At 58.2% G+C, this 16,325-nt stretch overlaps 2 protein-coding genes across 5 annotated transcripts in view; one reads left to right on the top strand and one right to left on the bottom strand.

The window, feature by feature from the left end:
* The window catches only part of LOC104697809 (zinc finger protein 385C), a 59,251-nt gene extending 45,181 nt beyond the window's left edge, over positions 1-14,070 (top strand). For 3 of the 4 annotated variants that reach the window (XM_039565926.1, XM_039565924.1, XM_039565927.1), the window contains 7 exons: positions 1,468-1,610; positions 6,239-6,349; positions 7,788-7,959; positions 8,440-8,769; positions 10,261-10,448; positions 10,613-10,726; positions 11,023-14,070. In XM_039565926.1, coding sequence (XP_039421860.1) covers positions 1,468-1,610; positions 6,239-6,349; positions 7,788-7,959; positions 8,440-8,769; positions 10,261-10,448; positions 10,613-10,726; positions 11,023-11,247 — 1,283 coding nt within the window. In that variant the 3' untranslated portion in view covers positions 11,248-14,070. The remainder of the gene's footprint in view (positions 1-1,467; positions 1,611-6,238; positions 6,350-7,787; positions 7,960-8,439; positions 8,770-10,260; positions 10,449-10,612; positions 10,727-11,022) is intronic. The other variant, XM_039565925.1, reaches the window with a different exon arrangement.
* Positions 14,004-16,210, bottom strand: NKIRAS2 (NFKB inhibitor interacting Ras like 2). Its single transcript, XM_010412851.2, has 3 exons — positions 16,042-16,210; positions 15,557-15,798; positions 14,004-15,169 (listed from the first exon to the last, which is right to left on the bottom strand). Exons 1-3 carry the CDS (start codon positions 16,133-16,135, stop codon positions 14,930-14,932), a joined length of 576 nt encoding a protein of 191 aa, XP_010411153.2. The 5' UTR covers positions 16,136-16,210; the 3' UTR covers positions 14,004-14,929.
* Between the last annotated feature and the right edge of the window lie 115 nt (positions 16,211-16,325).

Below are 16,325 nucleotides of genomic sequence, written 5' to 3'. Positions count from 1 at the left end.
TCCTGCTCGCTGCTGCTGTAATGTTATTTATTTATTTTTAAGCGGTTTCACAGATTTCCCTTCTGGGCGACTCTGGAATTAACTCGATCAGTGCACGCCTGATGAAGCAAACTGTAATTCCTCCCCGGAGTCAGGCCTGGCTTGGGGATGGCTCCGGCGCCGTGGCAGAGCCGCCGCGTGCGCTCACCCAGAAAGAGGTCATTGGTACCCGTGGGGCTGGCGACGAGCACTCGCTGCTCAAATCCAGGGAACCTCTCAAACTTTGAATTTCAGATGCATGTCTCAGCTCCTGCACCAGCCAGGATTGGTGCGGGGCAGGTGCGGAGCGGAATGAGGAGCAGCACCAGCCTGGGGTCCTTATTCTGCATAGCTGAGTGTGGGGGACTGGAGGGGGGCTCAGGCTCAGTGCTGTCACAAGAGGGGCTGGTGGTGACGGCAGTGTTCCTGCTGTGGGAGTGGGTGCTGGCCGCTGTCAGCCTCCCACAAGGGGTGTTCTCGCATCCAGGGGGGCAGTGGGATGGGGTTGTGCTGTGCTGGGTCAAGGGATCCGTGATGCCTTTGAGGTGAAAAAGAACCCAAACCTCAAAAAAATCCAAAGGAACGAGGAACACTGACCTTGTCCTTGCTGCAGGAAAAGGGATGGGGCTGTGGGTGGGTTGGAGGGGGTACGAAGCTGTTTGGGATGTGAATGGGCTCTTCTGGTTCACAGCATTCTGGAACTGTTTCTTATTCATTGTGTTTGATTAATTAACTTTTTTATCTTAGATTTTCCCCCTCCTTGCTCCCAGAGCTGGGCAGGGACTCCCTCTGCCACTTGGAGGATGCTTTCCTGTGCTCAGCATCTGTGATGAGTCCAAGTTGGGATGGGGAGCAGTCTGGAGACAGATCCCTTGTACTGGCCTTCCCTCCCTCCTTCCCTCTGTCCCACGGGTGTTTTCTGTTTAAACAGAACATTATTAATAACTCTAGGCTATTTTTAAATCTCATGCTGGAGTGTGTGGTTCATTTGCAGGGGATGGGGAGTGGCAGCTGTACCGCAGGAGTGGGGGCAGCTCGGTCTCTGCCCCCAGTCCTTCGGCTGCTGCTGGCAGCCAAACTTCACCAGCCTTGATGAGGAGCCCCGGTGGTGCCGGTGTGGGGGAGCCCAGGGATGTGTGGCTCCATGGGAGAGCCCAGGGAAGGGGCTGCTTCCCTGGGGGATGTTTTGACACCTTTTGGGGGTTCAGACTCCTGCGCGTGTCCATGCTCTGATGCAGAGGTGGCTGGGTCCTGCTTCAAACTGGGGTGCTGGTTTTGAGCCTGAAAGGCAAAGGGGAGCCCAGGGCCACCCTGGGCTGGGACCTTTCATTGGGAGGGGTCTGTAGTCCATGGCAGATGTCCCCATGTGCCATGTCTTGTGTGCTCTGTCCTCCTGCTGCGAGCAGGGATCACCAATGCTGATGCTGCTCTTTCCCTCTGCCTGCCCAGGTCCCTCTGGACACAGCAGCCCCCTTTTAGCATCGTTGCCCATCCCTGGCCGGCCTCTTCACCCCCCCTTGGACATCAAGCACTTTCTGACCTTCAGGCTCAACGGGACATCACCGCTCAACCTCTTCCCCAACTTCAACACGGTGAGTCCCCAGGGTGCGTGGGCATCGGCTGCTGGACCCCTCCTTTCTTGCAGCAGTCCCTCCTCTACATGGCACCACTCCTAGAACCCCACCAGGTAGTTTCTGGTTTAATTCCTGTGGTCTTTGGCTGCTGGACACCCGTTCAACATGTCCACTTTGCCCTTAGCTCGGAGAGGTTCCTGCCCAGCCTGTCAGTACCAGAATTAAAAACATGGTTCATTTTAACTGAGATCAATTGGATTTTGCCCCTGGAATCAATAGTAATAAAGTTGCTCTGGAGAGCAGTTCATTAGTTGAAAATTAAATAAGGAAAAGCAAAGAAAGAGAGAGAATGTATTACAGATACGAGGAATGTGGCTGGTGCTGTGGATGTTGGGGAAGTCAGAATGCTGAGAACTGCTCCCACCCCCTGCTTGGGTTCCAGGTCCCCAACATTGAACCACTGGCCCAGGTGCCTGGGGTGGGCAATGACATGTATCTTTAGAGAGGTTCCATAAGACAGTTAAACTGACCTGGATGTGGCCAAGGACACACCACTGTGTGGGGTGTGAAATGGTGTTTTCCCCATGCTGCACCTCTCCCCCAGGCTGGTCCCAGCCCCTCTGTGACCCCTGGGTGCTGCCTAGGATTGTTGTGGAGCAGGTTCTGCTCCGGGAAGGGCAGTGGGCTACTCCCCCTCTTTGCCTCAGAGGCACTGCAGGCTGGTGTTTTGGGGTTCAGTAAATGCCCATTGCTCTCTCTCAGGAGCCTGGAAACGGGACTTTCCCGAGCCCCCTCCCTGCTCGCCGGCCTTTTTTGAGTATCTTTGAGCTTAAATGTGCTCGGAAGGTGCAAATTATCGCTGAGATCCTCAAAGACAGTTCAGAAATTAAGTGCAGGATTCCTGTTGCTGTTGAATGGGATTCAGGCGTCTGAGTCCTTTAAGCTCTTTTGAAGCCCCAGCCCAGCCTCTCCCCAGGCTAATGAGCTGGAACACAGGACAGGAGAGGTTTTGATGCCATTATAGTTCCTGCTCTTTGTCTGGGCTCTTTTTTTAGTCGCTGGAGTCAGGAGTGAACTTGACCCAGCGCCTGTTGTTTGCTCCTCTTGGCTCCCACCTGCTGCTGCCTCGGCGCGTGTTCACCCACGTTTGTTGCTTTGAAAGAACTGATAATTTGGAAAATGAATCTGGTACTTGCTGGAGCCACACAGTGTTGCACGGCTGCTGTGCTCTGTGTGGGCTTCTGCCACAGAGAATGGGTCAGACATGGACAGAGATGCCAGGGGAGGCTGACCCAGCCATCTGGGGACCTGGAGTCAACCACTCTGAACCCGGTGTGTGGTGTTGGCTGATGGTCCGGGGACAAGAGCTGTCCCTTCGGGGTGTGTCGGTGCTGGAGATGTGGCCGAAGGAGGCTGGGTGAGGTTCAGGGTGTGCTGGGCTGGCAGCTCTGGGAGAGCCAGAGCAGAGCTTCCATCCCACAGGATGAAGGGCTGGAGCATCCCTGCAGCCTGAGCTGGTCTGGCAGCTCTGGAGGAGCCAAAGCATCCCTCAGGATGTAGGACTGGAACATCCCTGCATCCTGAGCCAGGCTGGTGGCTCCTCATCTCTGCCCAAGTGACTGTGATGCCAGGTCAGACTCCACTTGAGCCTCAGTGGGGGGAGAGGATAAGGGGCAGCAGTCAGGGTCTGCCCATTGCTGAGGTCGCTGCCACATTGGAGGTGCTCTACGACAGGATCTGAGGGTTCCCCTTTCATGCCCTGTGTCGCTGGTGATGCTGTGAGGGCCCAGCAATGCCCTGCGGAGAGGGAGCTGTTTGCAGCACCCAGCAGAACACTCTGCACTCAGAGCAGGTCACAGGGTTCCCATGAACCCAGCAGATGTTTTACTCCGGAGCAAACAAAGCCCTTCCAAGCTGCCTCCTGTCACTTAGAGCAACAACCAGGGAAAAAAGCCCCTAACAGCACCGGAGGCACGTTCCTTGCTCCAGAGGTCTTTCTCTTAGCTTGGGCTGTTGCAAATCCCCAGGACCCAGCAGCACCTCATAAAACCCTGTCAGCAGACGCGATGTGAATGGATGCTGCATCCCTGTGAATTCCTGCTCCTGACCTCAGCGGCCGCAGGGAGCTCGGCACAGGGATCGCTATTTATATCGGCAGGAACATCCAGGGATAAATAAAGTAATGTGAGTCAATACAAATTGACTATAAAGCTGGGATCTTTATTCCCCAAGACCACGGTGCCCAAAGCCACCTCTGTCGCTGGCTCCACTCTTCTGGAAGAGGCCAGGAAGAGCCTCAATCCCTGGCTGCAGGTGCTGGTATGTACGGCTGCAGCACAGCCAGCCCTGTGGGAGCTGGGGGGACTTTTCCATATCCAAGAAAGCTGTGAGGGTGTGTGGTGGGGAGGAGATAGAGGGATGTTTGTGTTCTCATTTGGGGAGAAGCACAAGGGCTCTCAGGTGGCACCAGGCTTCAGATGTGCTCAGTGTGGGGTGGAGCTGGGCTGGGCTTCTGGCAAAGCACCTGGGATCATGTGTACTCCCAGGTGGGCAGCTGAAGGCTCGAGACAGTGCTGGTGTTCACTTTGGGACAGCAGGAGCAGCCATGGCCACCAGTTGCATGTGCCTTTGCTGGGATGCCTGGGGCTGGCGTGAGGAGCCAGGTTCTGAGTGTGCTGACCAGCCCAGCCCCTGGGAGCCTGTGAGCCCTGTGCCTGCCCAGAGCAGTTGCAGGTGCTCTGGTGAACACAACTCCTTGCTGTGCCACAGGGTCGAGCAGGGTGGACTTGGCAAAAGCACAGGGGCTGGAAAGACCCAAGCTGGTGCCATTACCCTGCCATAACCCCTGGAGGAGGAAGAGACCCTGTGCTGGGGCTGTTCAGCACCACCATCGTGTAGATGAGGCTCAGACGTGGCCCTGGCACCACTGGCTTCACTGGCAGGTTCAGGATGGGGCCAAGATAGTCCCTGGCCTCATTTGTGTCCTTGTGCCAGCATCTCCCTTTCCTCTGCCTCCTCCTCCAACTCCCACCCTGCTCATGCTACGGTGCTCAGGGTGTGGATGAGCCCATGGGAGCTGGCAGCACTTGGTGGGTGCCAGTGTTGTTTGGTGGAAGCTTTGGTGGTGCTTGGTGGGAGTGACCGGCTGGAACCTGGTAGCTGACGCTGCTGGGAAGATTGGAGCCATTTTTCTTTTCTCAGTGAAAAGGTGGGTGTTTCTCTGGAAAACAAGTGCTGGCCCAGCATCCCAGCAGCATAGGGGTGCTGCCAGCAGCACATTGCAATGTTTGTCATCAGGCGTGGAGCAGCATCTTGGCCATCTGTAGCTTCCTCCAGGTCTCTGCCGAACCCCAAATGCCTCTTCATTTATATGCCAGATAAGTGAGTAAAATTTCATAGCAAACAGGCACTTCATTAATCACCTGCTTTTACCATTCTGCTCACTCCTGGAAAGGAATTTGGGGTCTTGATAATGGCGCTGTTGTCCAGGCATGTGCCTCGAAGACTGATGCACCTGTCTCGGCAGCGAAATAGCTTTGCAGAGAAATACGATCACTGAAAACCCTGGGCTCTCCTGACAGCAGGACTCAGATAAGATAATCTCCCTGTGCCACAGGGTAGGGAACAATACTTGCATTATAGATTGGAGCCACGCTCAGACAAAGAGGTTATTCTTATGTTTTCTTCCTTAATAAATGCATTTTGTTAAAAACAATTATGGCTTTTGGAAGTAGTTTGGTGCTTGGGCTGTGGAATGAGGCCGAGGCCTGGGGCGAGACAGAAGGGCCAGGGCCTGGCACCGGCCACATGCTTGGCTCCACCACAGCCCTGGTGGGCTGGAGGACAGATATGGCTCCTGGCAGGTCATCGAAGTGGGTCTGTGTGTGCCCAGCCTGGTGAGTGAGTTGTCATTGTTGAGTTTGAGCAGGTGAAATGCACATCTGGACAGCAGTGGGGCAACTCAGAGGGGCTTTCATGGGCACTGTGTCCTGGGTGAGCTGTGTCTGTGGCAGCAAGCACTGGTGTCCCTCCTGCCTTGGCACCCATGTGGGCTGTCGGTGTCCCATGGGCTGGCACACATGGCCGTGCTCACGCCTTTGGCATTGCCTGGGGACATTCCAGCTCTCTGGTGAAGAGCATATGGAGAACAAATGATGCTTGTTTTGGTCACCTCTGTCCCCCGTTTTGGTGGTTTCTGCTCCTGCTGAGGTCAAGGGTAGCCACTAAGGTTCAAACAGAAACTGGTAATTTTCCACCTGTGACACAAGTGTCTGTGTGGGGGGAGAGGGGACTTGAGCACACACTGGAGCAGATCGAGTCTTGTCCCTTCTGCCAGACCACAGCCGACATTCGGACCTTGTGGACTTGGTGGATTCAGGAATGGTTTAATCAGGACAGGAGCCAGTGTTGACATGGCATGCTGCCCTGTGCCGGGGAGCCTCCATGGCCGCAGGGCTCCTCAGCAGATGCAGCCCCTCACTCCTTCCAGCCACAGAGCTCCTGTGAGCTCTGTGGCATTGGCAGTGGCTCCTTGGGAGCATGACAGGCGTGGGGGTCACCAGGTCATGGTGCCACGCTGGGGCAACCATCAGGACACAGCACCCAGCCGCCCTCTGCCCTCCCTCCCTCCCTCCCTCCCATTCCAGATGGACCCGGTGCAGAAGGCGGTGATCAGCCACACCTTCGGCGTGCCAGCCCCGCTCAAGAAGAAGCAGTTCATCTCCTGCAACATCTGCCACCTGCGCTTCAACTCGGCGGTGAGTGGGGCCACAGATGGGGCTGGGAGTGAGTGGGGGGCACGGGGCCAGCCCCTGTCAGGGCCATCCCCGACAATGGGCCAGTCTCCCCCACCGGAGCTGCCGGTGTCCGGCAGTACGGGGGCCGTGGGCTGCTGGAGCTGCTCTTGCCTCCCCGGGCCCTGCACCCTGGCCAGGCTCTGCTGCCTGCAGAGGAGCCATCCCAGCCTGGCCACGCTGGATCTGCAGTGCCTGGGGCTGATGCTGCCCTGCCAGCAAAGCTCCCTGCTTCTGGGCTTCATAATTCCGCTCCACAGCCAAGCAGCTCAGAAGAAGCATTGCTTCCCTGTTTCAGGCTGCATCCTGGCTAGAAGTGCTGTGCCAGGAGAGTCAGTCCCACTGCATGCTCCCAGTGCCCCTGTGAGCCCCCGTCCCCACTCTGCCCATCCCTGCCCATGTCCTTCCAGGTCCCCTCGGCTGGCCCAGACCCTCACAGCCCGTGGGTGTTCCAGCACATCGGCTGTGACCTACTTTGGCTGCACCCAGCCCTGTTCCAGCCCTGTTATCCGAGGGGAGTTTATTGTCTTTGCTAATGAGGCACCACGCTCAGACTGGCCCTTTGCTTTCCCACGTACCAGTCACAGCCCTGGCCCCTGTTCCCAGCCCTTGGAAAGCCACAGGGAGAGGGAGGGGAAGGGATGGGATAGGATGCTTCCCTCTGCCGGGAATCCTCAGCTGGCCCCCAGGAATGCTGTGCAAATTAATCTGTCCTACTCGGGGGTACAGTGTCTGATTCATACTGGGGTTCCTTTCCATAAATTGCCAAACCGGGGTTGTTTTGGGGGACAATGCAGCATTGTCCCTGTTGGGAGGACACCAGTGTTCGGGGGATTTTTTTTTTGTGGCCATTTTTATCAGTTCAGTGCAGACATGAATCCATCAGAGTCACGCTTCATTATCCAGCAATCACTGAGAGAGAGGAGCTGGGGACATGAACCATGTGTTGGACACCCCTTAGGATACAGTGGGTGATGTGTCCTCCCCACCAATGAACCTCTTTATTTCATTTTTACAGCAACAATTCATTTTACGTTTCTGGAGCCATAAATTTTGCCTGAAAGCTGCTTTTAGGAGTGACTTGATGCATTTAATCAGAGCAGGGTCCTTATCTTGGCCAAGCAATGTGGTGGTGTCTTAGAGAGTGATACCTTGGCCCCAATATGTCGGTGTCAGAGCGGGCTGGGGGGAGGAGGAACACAGCTCTGTGCTACACCCCACACCCAACACCCCTCTGCAGTGGTCCCAGCCCTGGGGGTGGATGTCACCAGGAAAGGTGGCTGCATTAGAAACACTCCTGAGTGGCCACATACCAGGACTGACCCCATCACCTGCCCTCCCCATGCCTATCTGTCTGCCTGGTCACAGCACTGACGTGGTCATCCCGGTCTCTGCCCCCCAGAACCAGGCAGAAGCCCACTACAAGGGCCACAAGCACGCACGGAGGCTGAAGGCCATCGAGGCCATGAAGAACAAGCAGAAGGTGGTGGGGGCTGCAGCGGGGACCCCCGGCCAGGAGAGCACAGCTGACCTGGCCCCCAGCCCCGTGGGCAGCGGGGAGCTGGGCAGCACAGGTACGAGGAGGGGGATGGGGCTGAGGAGGCTGCGGACGGTGGGGCAGAGATGCCACCGGTCACAAATGAGCTCTGGTGCTCGCGGGGGCACGGTGGGTGTGTTCCCTGTGATTGGGTGTCTCTAGGAGGTGTTTGTATGGATGCGGGAGAGAAAGAGAGCCCTGTCTGTCTCACACACCCCCAGGGCTCTGCTGAGTGCAGGGATGGGGCTGGTGGGAGCTGAGGCAGTGTTGGAGCTTGGCCGGGGTTTTGTGCTGAGCCCAGCTTCCATGCACTGCAGATAAAAGCTGTAATGGGAGAGACCTCGGGAAGAGCCGCCCTTGGCAGGGATGGATGCATGCAGATGTTGTTTGAGATGGTCTTGGGGAAGACGGGGGTGCTTCCTGAAATCCAGAAAACCTGTTCAGGCACACAGAACTTTCCCTTTCTGCCCATTTCTTTCTCTTTTCCCCTTTCCCCCTTTCCTTCCCCTCCCACCAGCTGATGCCAGTAGCCCACAGGAGCCAGAGGGTGAGGGCAGCAGCCTGGGGCTGGTGCCCAGCACTGAGGAATCACCCGTGGAGCTGCCAGGCAGTGTTGCCTCGCTGGGCTCCCCGCCGGCCTCCGAGCTGTCAGAGGGCACCTCGGATGCCACCAGCGTGGCCTCCTCGTCCGCCCAGGCAGCTGAGGCGCAGGCGGCTGAGTCAGGCAGCAGCGTCAGCTCAGCCCCTGAGAGCGAGAAAGAGGGGAAGAAGAGCAAACAGCACCTGTACTGTCCCACATGCAAAGTGACCGTCAACTCCCTGTCCCAGCTGGAGGCTCACAACACTGGTAAGGGCATTATGGGGGGGACAGGGGGACGGGCCCCCTGCTACTTCTCTGATGCTCTGAGCAAAACCCAGCCATGCCCCATAACCAAACAGCCTTGCAAGGAAGTAGAGAGCATTAATGAGTGTTGCTGTAATTAAAAAAATTTCATTAAAATGACCTGCAGAGATAAACCATGGGGCTTTACCTGGGCTGCAGCTTCTAGGGTGAATTTTCACAAGGTCAAACACTCTTAATGTTTATGTCTCAATTAAGGACATTTCCAGCTACTTTTAATCAAGTGATTGAGGCTGCTTTATATTCCATTTGGCTTGAAGCTGATAGCCAGGGTTTCTTCCAAACCCAGGATAACCCTTCCCAAAGCAGCTCGGTGGTTTGGGCTTGTGGCCCTGTGGAGAAGACCCCTGGGAATCCAATGAGCTGTGGAGCTCCATAGCCAACGATGGCTCCTGGGCTGAGCAGGGTAGCCCCTTGGGGTGGGCAGGTGTGGGAGCTGCTGAGGGTCCCCCTGAAGCCTGGGGGTGGCCAGACCCACCCCCAGAGTGGTGGTGGAGGATGGCAGCCATGGGGTCCCCAATGAGGTCTGAAGGCCCTGCTATTCCAACTCCTGTCTCTCCCCTTTCTCTGGAGGATGCTTAAGTTGGGCACCCCAGCTTTAAATGGAAGGTCCTTTTCTCCCCAGTTCAGCAAGTACTGGGAACCAGTTTCCCCCACCCCACTGCCTGCTGGGGCAGCAGCAGCAGCTGCTGTGTGCAGGGTTGGCTCAGGACACTGCTGCGGCTTAGCTGCAGACGTGTCCTTTTGCTTTTGTCAGCTCCAGTTACGAATTCAGGAGCTGATTTGGGGAAAAAGAACAAACAAGCAAACAAACGTTTGTGGGCTGGCGCTGCTCCGTGGCCGTCACACAGCTCCTTGCTTCACGCCTTAAAAAATAGAATGAATTAGCAGGGGCTTAAATTACTCGCTCCCCTTGCACCCTCGCCGTCCCGGCGCTGGCAGGGGCACGACAGAGCGCCCTGTCCCCAGGTGTGTAGGGATCTTGGGTTCCTCCTTCCCCACCTGCTGTGACCCGGCTGAGCTATTCCTGGCTCCACAGCCAGCTCCCCTCTGACCTTGGGCACGGCTCAGATGCTGCAGCACGGTGGGCGATGCACGCCCGGCTCCGCAGACTGTGCTAGCGCCCGGGGACAGGCGACAGGCTCCAGCGCACGCTCAAAATAGCAGCTTCTCCAAAGCTGGCACATGGAGGGGGGGTCTCTGGGAAGATGAGCATCTCTGCTCTGCCTGCGACGTGCAGCTTGGCAGGGTTTGGGAATGGGCTGAGCAGCACTGCAAAAGCCTGGGCTCCCAGGCAGCTCCCTGTCCCCTCTGCCTGCAAATGCTGCTGGGCACAGGTTGGTGAGGTTCCCTCAGTGCTGTTGGAGGGCACTGTTCCTGCTGCTGTGCTACTGGCACAGGGCTGGGCTGGGTTTGCTGAGTATTCCCTCTCGCCAGGCGCCAAGCACAAGTCGATGCTGGAAGGTCACGGCACCCAACTGCGGCGAGGCCGGGGCAAGCTGCTCTCCCGGGCAGGGCACAAGTCCAAGCGGATCGGGAACAAGGGCAGCATCAACATCCAGAACAAGGCGTTCCACTGCCAAGTGTGTGAGATCTACGTGAACTCCGAGACCCAGCTCAAGCAGGTGACGATGCCCTGAGAGTGCCTGGGCACCGGGTGTGGGTGTGCAGGGACTCAGGGTGTGGGTACCTGATGGTCCCTGCAGGGTGATGGGCATCCCCACAGACCTGAGCCACACAGTGCCCCGGCTGTCCTGGCTCCCAGTGATCCTGCTGTTTTCCTCCGCAGCACATGAGCAGCCGGCGGCACAAAGACAGGCTGGCAGGGAAGCCACCCAAGCCCAAGTACAGCCCCTACAACAAGCTGCAGAAGAATGCTGCCCTCGCAGTGAGTATTATCAAGGTACCTGTCTCCCTGCACAGCACTCGCTCGGTTTGCTCACAAAGCCTCGCTCGCCATCAGCCATCCTTGCAGTGAGTCACAGGAGCTGCTTCTCTTAAACCTTGGTTTCCATCACCACAGCTCAGCTTCTCCCCTCAGGGAGGGTGAGCTGTGGTGGTGGGTTTTGAGTCTCTTCCTGGGAAGGCCAGCATGGGGATAAGGTGGGAGTGCTTTGGCAGCAGCGTTCACAATGGCAGCACTTGTGATGCCTCCACCTGTTCTGCAATCTCACAGTGTCTCCTCCTCCCTCCCTGCAGTCCAAGCTGGCTTTGCAGAAGCACCTCACCAAAACCCTGGCAACCCGTTTCCTGCCGAGCCCGCTCACCGCTGCTGCTGTCTGCGCCATGCCTGGACCCCTTGCCTTGCGACCAGCAGCTGCCACCACCCTCTTCCAAGCCCCGATCCTCGGACCAGCCCTTTTCCGAACGCCGCCGGCCCATGTCCGCCCCACACCGGGTCCCATCGTCTTCGCGCCCTACTAGAGCTGCTGGCCCGCCGAGGGTCTGTCCACCGTGGCTGGGCTGGGCTGCGGGGGCTGCGCGCTGGGGGCAGCGCTCCTGGTACCTGCTCTCCTGGTTGGTGGGAAAATGTAGTTGTAGACATCAATCCCGGCTTCTCCTTTGCTTGGAGCGGGCTCCCACTGGAGAGAGGTGCCCCAACAGAGCCCAGCCAGCCCTGCCATGCATCCTCACTGCTCTCCCAGCCTGTGCTGGCCCCGTGCTCGGCAGATGAGCCCAGGCAGTGCACAGAAGAGGACAATGTCCAAATCAGGACCGTCTCATGGCCTGGGCCTGCCTGTCCTTGGCCTGCTGGCTGCTTCTTCATCGCCCTCCCAGTTACCAGACTGGAAGGAGAGGAGCTGGCTGGTCCCTGGGAGAAGGAGCATCCCTCTGGTCCCTGCCAGCCCAGTGGGAAGGGAACTGCGAGGGGAATCTCAGCCCAGCTCTTACTGGGAGGAACAACCCCAGCACAAGTGGGAAGCTGGCAGTTTCTCTCTCAGCCTAGGCTGGCTGTGCCCTTGCCAGCCCTGCACCTACCTGTGCTGGCAGGGGGTTTCTGTGCCACCCACCAGCCCCCTGCCCCCGCAACACCCTATGTCCCACCAGCCAAAGAGCCCCCACGGTGGCGGGCACCGGCCACACCGACCATATCCTCACTCCAAGAGCAATAGCTGACCCCAGGGCCGGCGCCTCCTCCCTCCAAAGCACACGGGCCCTGCCCTGGCCCCAGAAGCACACGACAGGCATGTGGCCAAGCTGGGCCCCACTCGTCCAGCAAGGCCAGGAGCACCAGGCTGTCTGGTGCTGGCTCCCCGAGGAGGTGACCCTGTGCTTGGCACCTGTCCTTGTCTCTGTCCCACCGCGGGGACAGCCCTGCCCCTACCTCCCGGAAGATGCTGTGAGGCTGAGTGAATGTCCCTAAAGCACTTTCAGTTCTCCAGTGAAAGGCAACGCTGCTGCTCACCTGCCATGCCTGGCCCTCCAATCCCATCCCTGTTAGGAGCTTCCAGGGAGTTAGTGATGATTCCCGAAAACAAAGGTGTCCCCAGCAGCCTGGACAATCAGGTGGCAGGTGCACCCACGGCCTGCGGAATGCCGGGCTCTGGAGGGACCCCGAGGCCATAGCTCTGCGTTTCACTGTGCTCAGACAGCCCAACCATGACTTGTCTGGGACTGTCACTGCGGCGCTCTGGGTGCCCAGCACGCTGCTGTACATAGAGAGAGTTGCATCCCAAACGGACCTTTCGCTGGAGGAACACCCCACCCCGATCTATGCAATCCAGGGGGGCAGCTCACCCGCCGCACTGGCCGCCTGCGATTCCCTTTGGTGCTGATGCATCCAAGCAGCCGGAGCAGTGGTGGGAGCAGAAGAACCAACGTAACACTGAGCTCTGTCCCGTCCCCAGCCCAGGGTGCTGGTCAGATCTCTGCTGTGACTCCCATTCCCTCCCAGCCCTCGGGAAGAGGCAGGCTGGTGTGCGCACCTGGGAATCCACACGCACAAACACACATATCTGACGTCTTGGCCATAAGCAGCGCCTGGATTTCAGAAGGATTTTGCCCAGCGTGCTCCGCTGATGCTCAGGATGGGTCCTGGCACGGGGAGGTGAACGGGAAGGTGAATGGGTGACTCAGATGGCCGAAACACATCTGCTTCCCAGGGCTGGAGCCTTGGCAAGGGCAGGAAAGCTGCAGGAGGGAGCACACACCTGCAGGGTCTGTGGGCAGCACCAACCATGGAGCCACTGCTGCACTCCTGCCACAGAGACAGGAGAGTGAGTGAGCCCCTGGGTATGGATTCACCTGCTCAGGGCATCCCTTCCCCAGGGAAGGAGATGGGAGAGAGGGCACCAGGAGAAGCATGAGCAGCTGTGCATGGAGACAATGGAAAGGTCTTGCAGCAGTGGTGGGAGATGCGGCTTGGAGCACAGCTGAAGGAAGGAAGGCTCCCAGCAGAAACAGCTTTGCCAGGGTTAGAGAGATTGTCCCACAGCCCAGAGGACGCGTAGGAACCCCACATCCCAGCGGACAGGAGCCTGTGCTGGTGGGACCCCAGGGGACAGGAGGGACGCTGTCCCCACTCCCCAGTGCCAAGCAGCCCATGGCCAGCGTGTCTCCAGCCACCCCTGCCCGTCTCACTGTGCCCTTCCCAGGCCCTTGGAGTCAGCCCCAGTCCGGCTGCAGCAGCTGGACAATGGGTCGCCTCCTGTACCCAGCCCCTCAGGAGCATGGGGAGCTGGGAGCAGCCAGGCTCCAGCTTGCAGAGCTGCGTGGCACCAGTGGGCCTGTTCCCCTCCATTGTTCCAAAAAGCCTGTGCTGGAGCCGTGGCTGCTCCATTGCCCCTCACCAGTGGAGTCCTGACGCACTCCTGTACTTGGCACTTTAACCCTGTGAAAGCCATTCCTTCTAGTAACAATAATACTGCAACGAGCTGCGTAAGAAACCCCCGTTATGGCATCCCCCCAAACCCCCTCTTGCTCTCCAAAGCATTTACTGCCTTTGACTTAGCACATGCTGTACTAGGAGTAGGGATAGTCCATAGCGCTCGGTAACGTGTGCCCCTCTGTAAATAACCTTGGAGTGATGTGAAGTTTGATTCAAAAAAACAGAAAAAAAAAAAAAAAACCCAAAATGGAATATCCAGACTCTAGGGACTTGGCCAGTACCCTCCTGTAATGTTCATTGTATATTTTTTTGATGTACTATAACTGTTGGGAAAAAAAAAAAAAAGGAAATATTTTGATAATCGAATCTCATCGCTTTATTGTGTTACTCAGTAAATAAAAGGAACAAGTATAAACACACTGGGGCTTTTCATCAGTTCTTTTCCTACATCCAGACTACCTGAAGGGAATGCGTGTTGCTGGGCAGGAGTGGGGCACCTGTGCCTTGTCTTATGGTGGTTCTGAGAGGAGGCAGCACTGTGACAGGTGGGCAGTGAAAGCTGCCATAGCCCAAAGTGTCTGGGGTGTGCAGGGTAAGTAAAGTCCCAGCTCCTCCAAGGATCCAGATGTGCAGGTGAAGCACAGTCCCATCTCCTCCAAGCTCATGGCTGAGTCTGCACTCAGGAAGAGGGGGGCTGAAATAGTGGATTTGGGCACCCTGCCCCCAGGAACAGCACCTGCCCTGCTCTAGGCATTCCCTGGATATTCCTGTGCATAAAGGAGCAGTGGAGACTGCCAGGGTAAGGGACAACCTGCCAGGGAGCAGCAGCACAGAGGCAGCGGGGCAGGGCAAGCAGAGCTGCTTGGCTGGAGGCAGGGCCAGCAAACAGGCTCTTCCCACATGTTATACGGAAATAGAAAAAGAGGGGAGTTGTTCCCTCCAGATGTGGAGCTGATCCCCACATTCCAGCCAGTGTATGCTATGCCTCTGCTCCCCTCCCTCAGCATGCACCTGAGAGCAGAGGGGGTCACTGAGTGAATCCTGATCTTCCTGTAGCACCTCTGACAGCTGCAGGGGCTGGGCAGGGAGAGGAGTGGTCCCTGTCCTACTGCCTCTCTCATCCTCCAGGACCATCCCCAGCCCTGGGAAGATTGTTCCTCCTGCCACCTGCTTCCCACAGGCTCCATGACACCAGACAGGACTCAGAAGGAGGTGTGTACGAGGGAAGCAGGAAGGTGAGGAAGAGGAGGTGGCAATGGAAGGGAAGGGGAAGAAGCCTCAGCCATCCATGGATCCGCTGCCCTTGTTCTTGCGGCTCAGGGGAAACGCAGACTTGCTCTGTGGCTGCGTCATCTTGCTGGCCAGGTAGATGAAGGGTTCGATCAGCGTGCGCCGATCAGCCACGGACACCTCCCACAGCTTCACCTTCTCGCCCTTGGCCCAGTGCTGGGCTGCATCATGATCCACCCGGCGCTGCTCCTGCAGGTCACACTTGTTGCCCAAAACCACAATAGTGACCTGTTCCAAAAGGGCAAGAAGGGCCCCTGAAGGTTCCAACCACAGCACTGCAGGGCTGGTGGCTGGCTCTGCCATGAAGACCCTCAGTGGTAGGCCCAGCCCTGCCGCTGATTCCCTGTCCACGTTGAGGCTTTTTGAAACCCCATGATCCCAGTGCTCCCTTCCCCTCTTGCTGGGGACTGTGTGTCCCAAACCAGCCCCAAACTGGAAGGAGCTTTTGAGCTCCTGTATGCTCAGAGGGCATCCCAGGAGAGAGCCTTTTACTGCTGGGAGTCTCACAGATCAGGGACCCATCAGCATTTTGTGATGGGCTGGAGAAAAGAAAGGTGAGAACCTGCCCCAGGGGAGCAGATCCCACTCCGCAGCCCGTTCTCCCGGGGGACTCACCTCCTTCTTGTCCTTGGACTTGTCGATCTCCTTCTTGAGCAGCTCGACACGCTTGAAGGACTCCTTGCTGTCGGTGCTGTAGACCAGCACGTAGCCGTCGGTGCAGGAGAAGCAGTGCTTGGGCAGCTCCAGCCCGTCCCGCAGCCCCCGCGTGTCGTAGAAGCGCACCTGCTCCCGCACCCCCCGGTCCGTCTCGATGGAGCCCACGTAAATGTCCTCCTGGGTCTCGATCATCTCCGAGCCTGACGGGGGTGGGCAGGGGACACGTGGGGACCCTCCCCGGGGGTCTGGCTCTGGCAGAGCCCGCGGAGCTGTCCCGCCAGGCGCGCTGTGCCATCCTTCCCCACCGCCGGTGTGTTCAGGGGGTGACCAGGGACAGCCCTGCCCAGGGGGATCCCCAGAGCCAGCACTGCCCAGGGCCGGAACTTGCCCGCTACACCCGGGGCCGCCACCTCGGAGCGGCCTCCCCCCGGCCCCGCACTCACCGACCACATGGTTCCCGTACAGCAGCTGCTCCAGGATGGAGGTTTTCCCGACCGAGGCCTGCCCACACACCACCACCTTGCAGCTCTTGCCCATCCCGCCTCACCGGGGCAGCGGCGGCCGAGCCTCACCAGCGGCGGCGGCGGGAGTGGCGCGGCGAGACCACAGCGCCCCCCTGCGGGCGGGAGGACCGTCCGCGGACCCGGCCCCGCCCTGCGGCGGGAGGGGGCGTGGTCTGTACAAGCCCCGCCCCTGATCCGGTCCAGTTCCGCCCCCTTCCCGGTAC

This window comes from Corvus cornix, chromosome 27, assembly GCF_000738735.6.
Source record: "Corvus cornix cornix isolate S_Up_H32 chromosome 27, ASM73873v5, whole genome shotgun sequence".
Classification (NCBI taxonomy): domain Eukaryota; kingdom Metazoa; phylum Chordata; class Aves; order Passeriformes; family Corvidae; genus Corvus; species Corvus cornix.
This window is presented reverse-complemented; position numbering and strand designations above follow the sequence as displayed.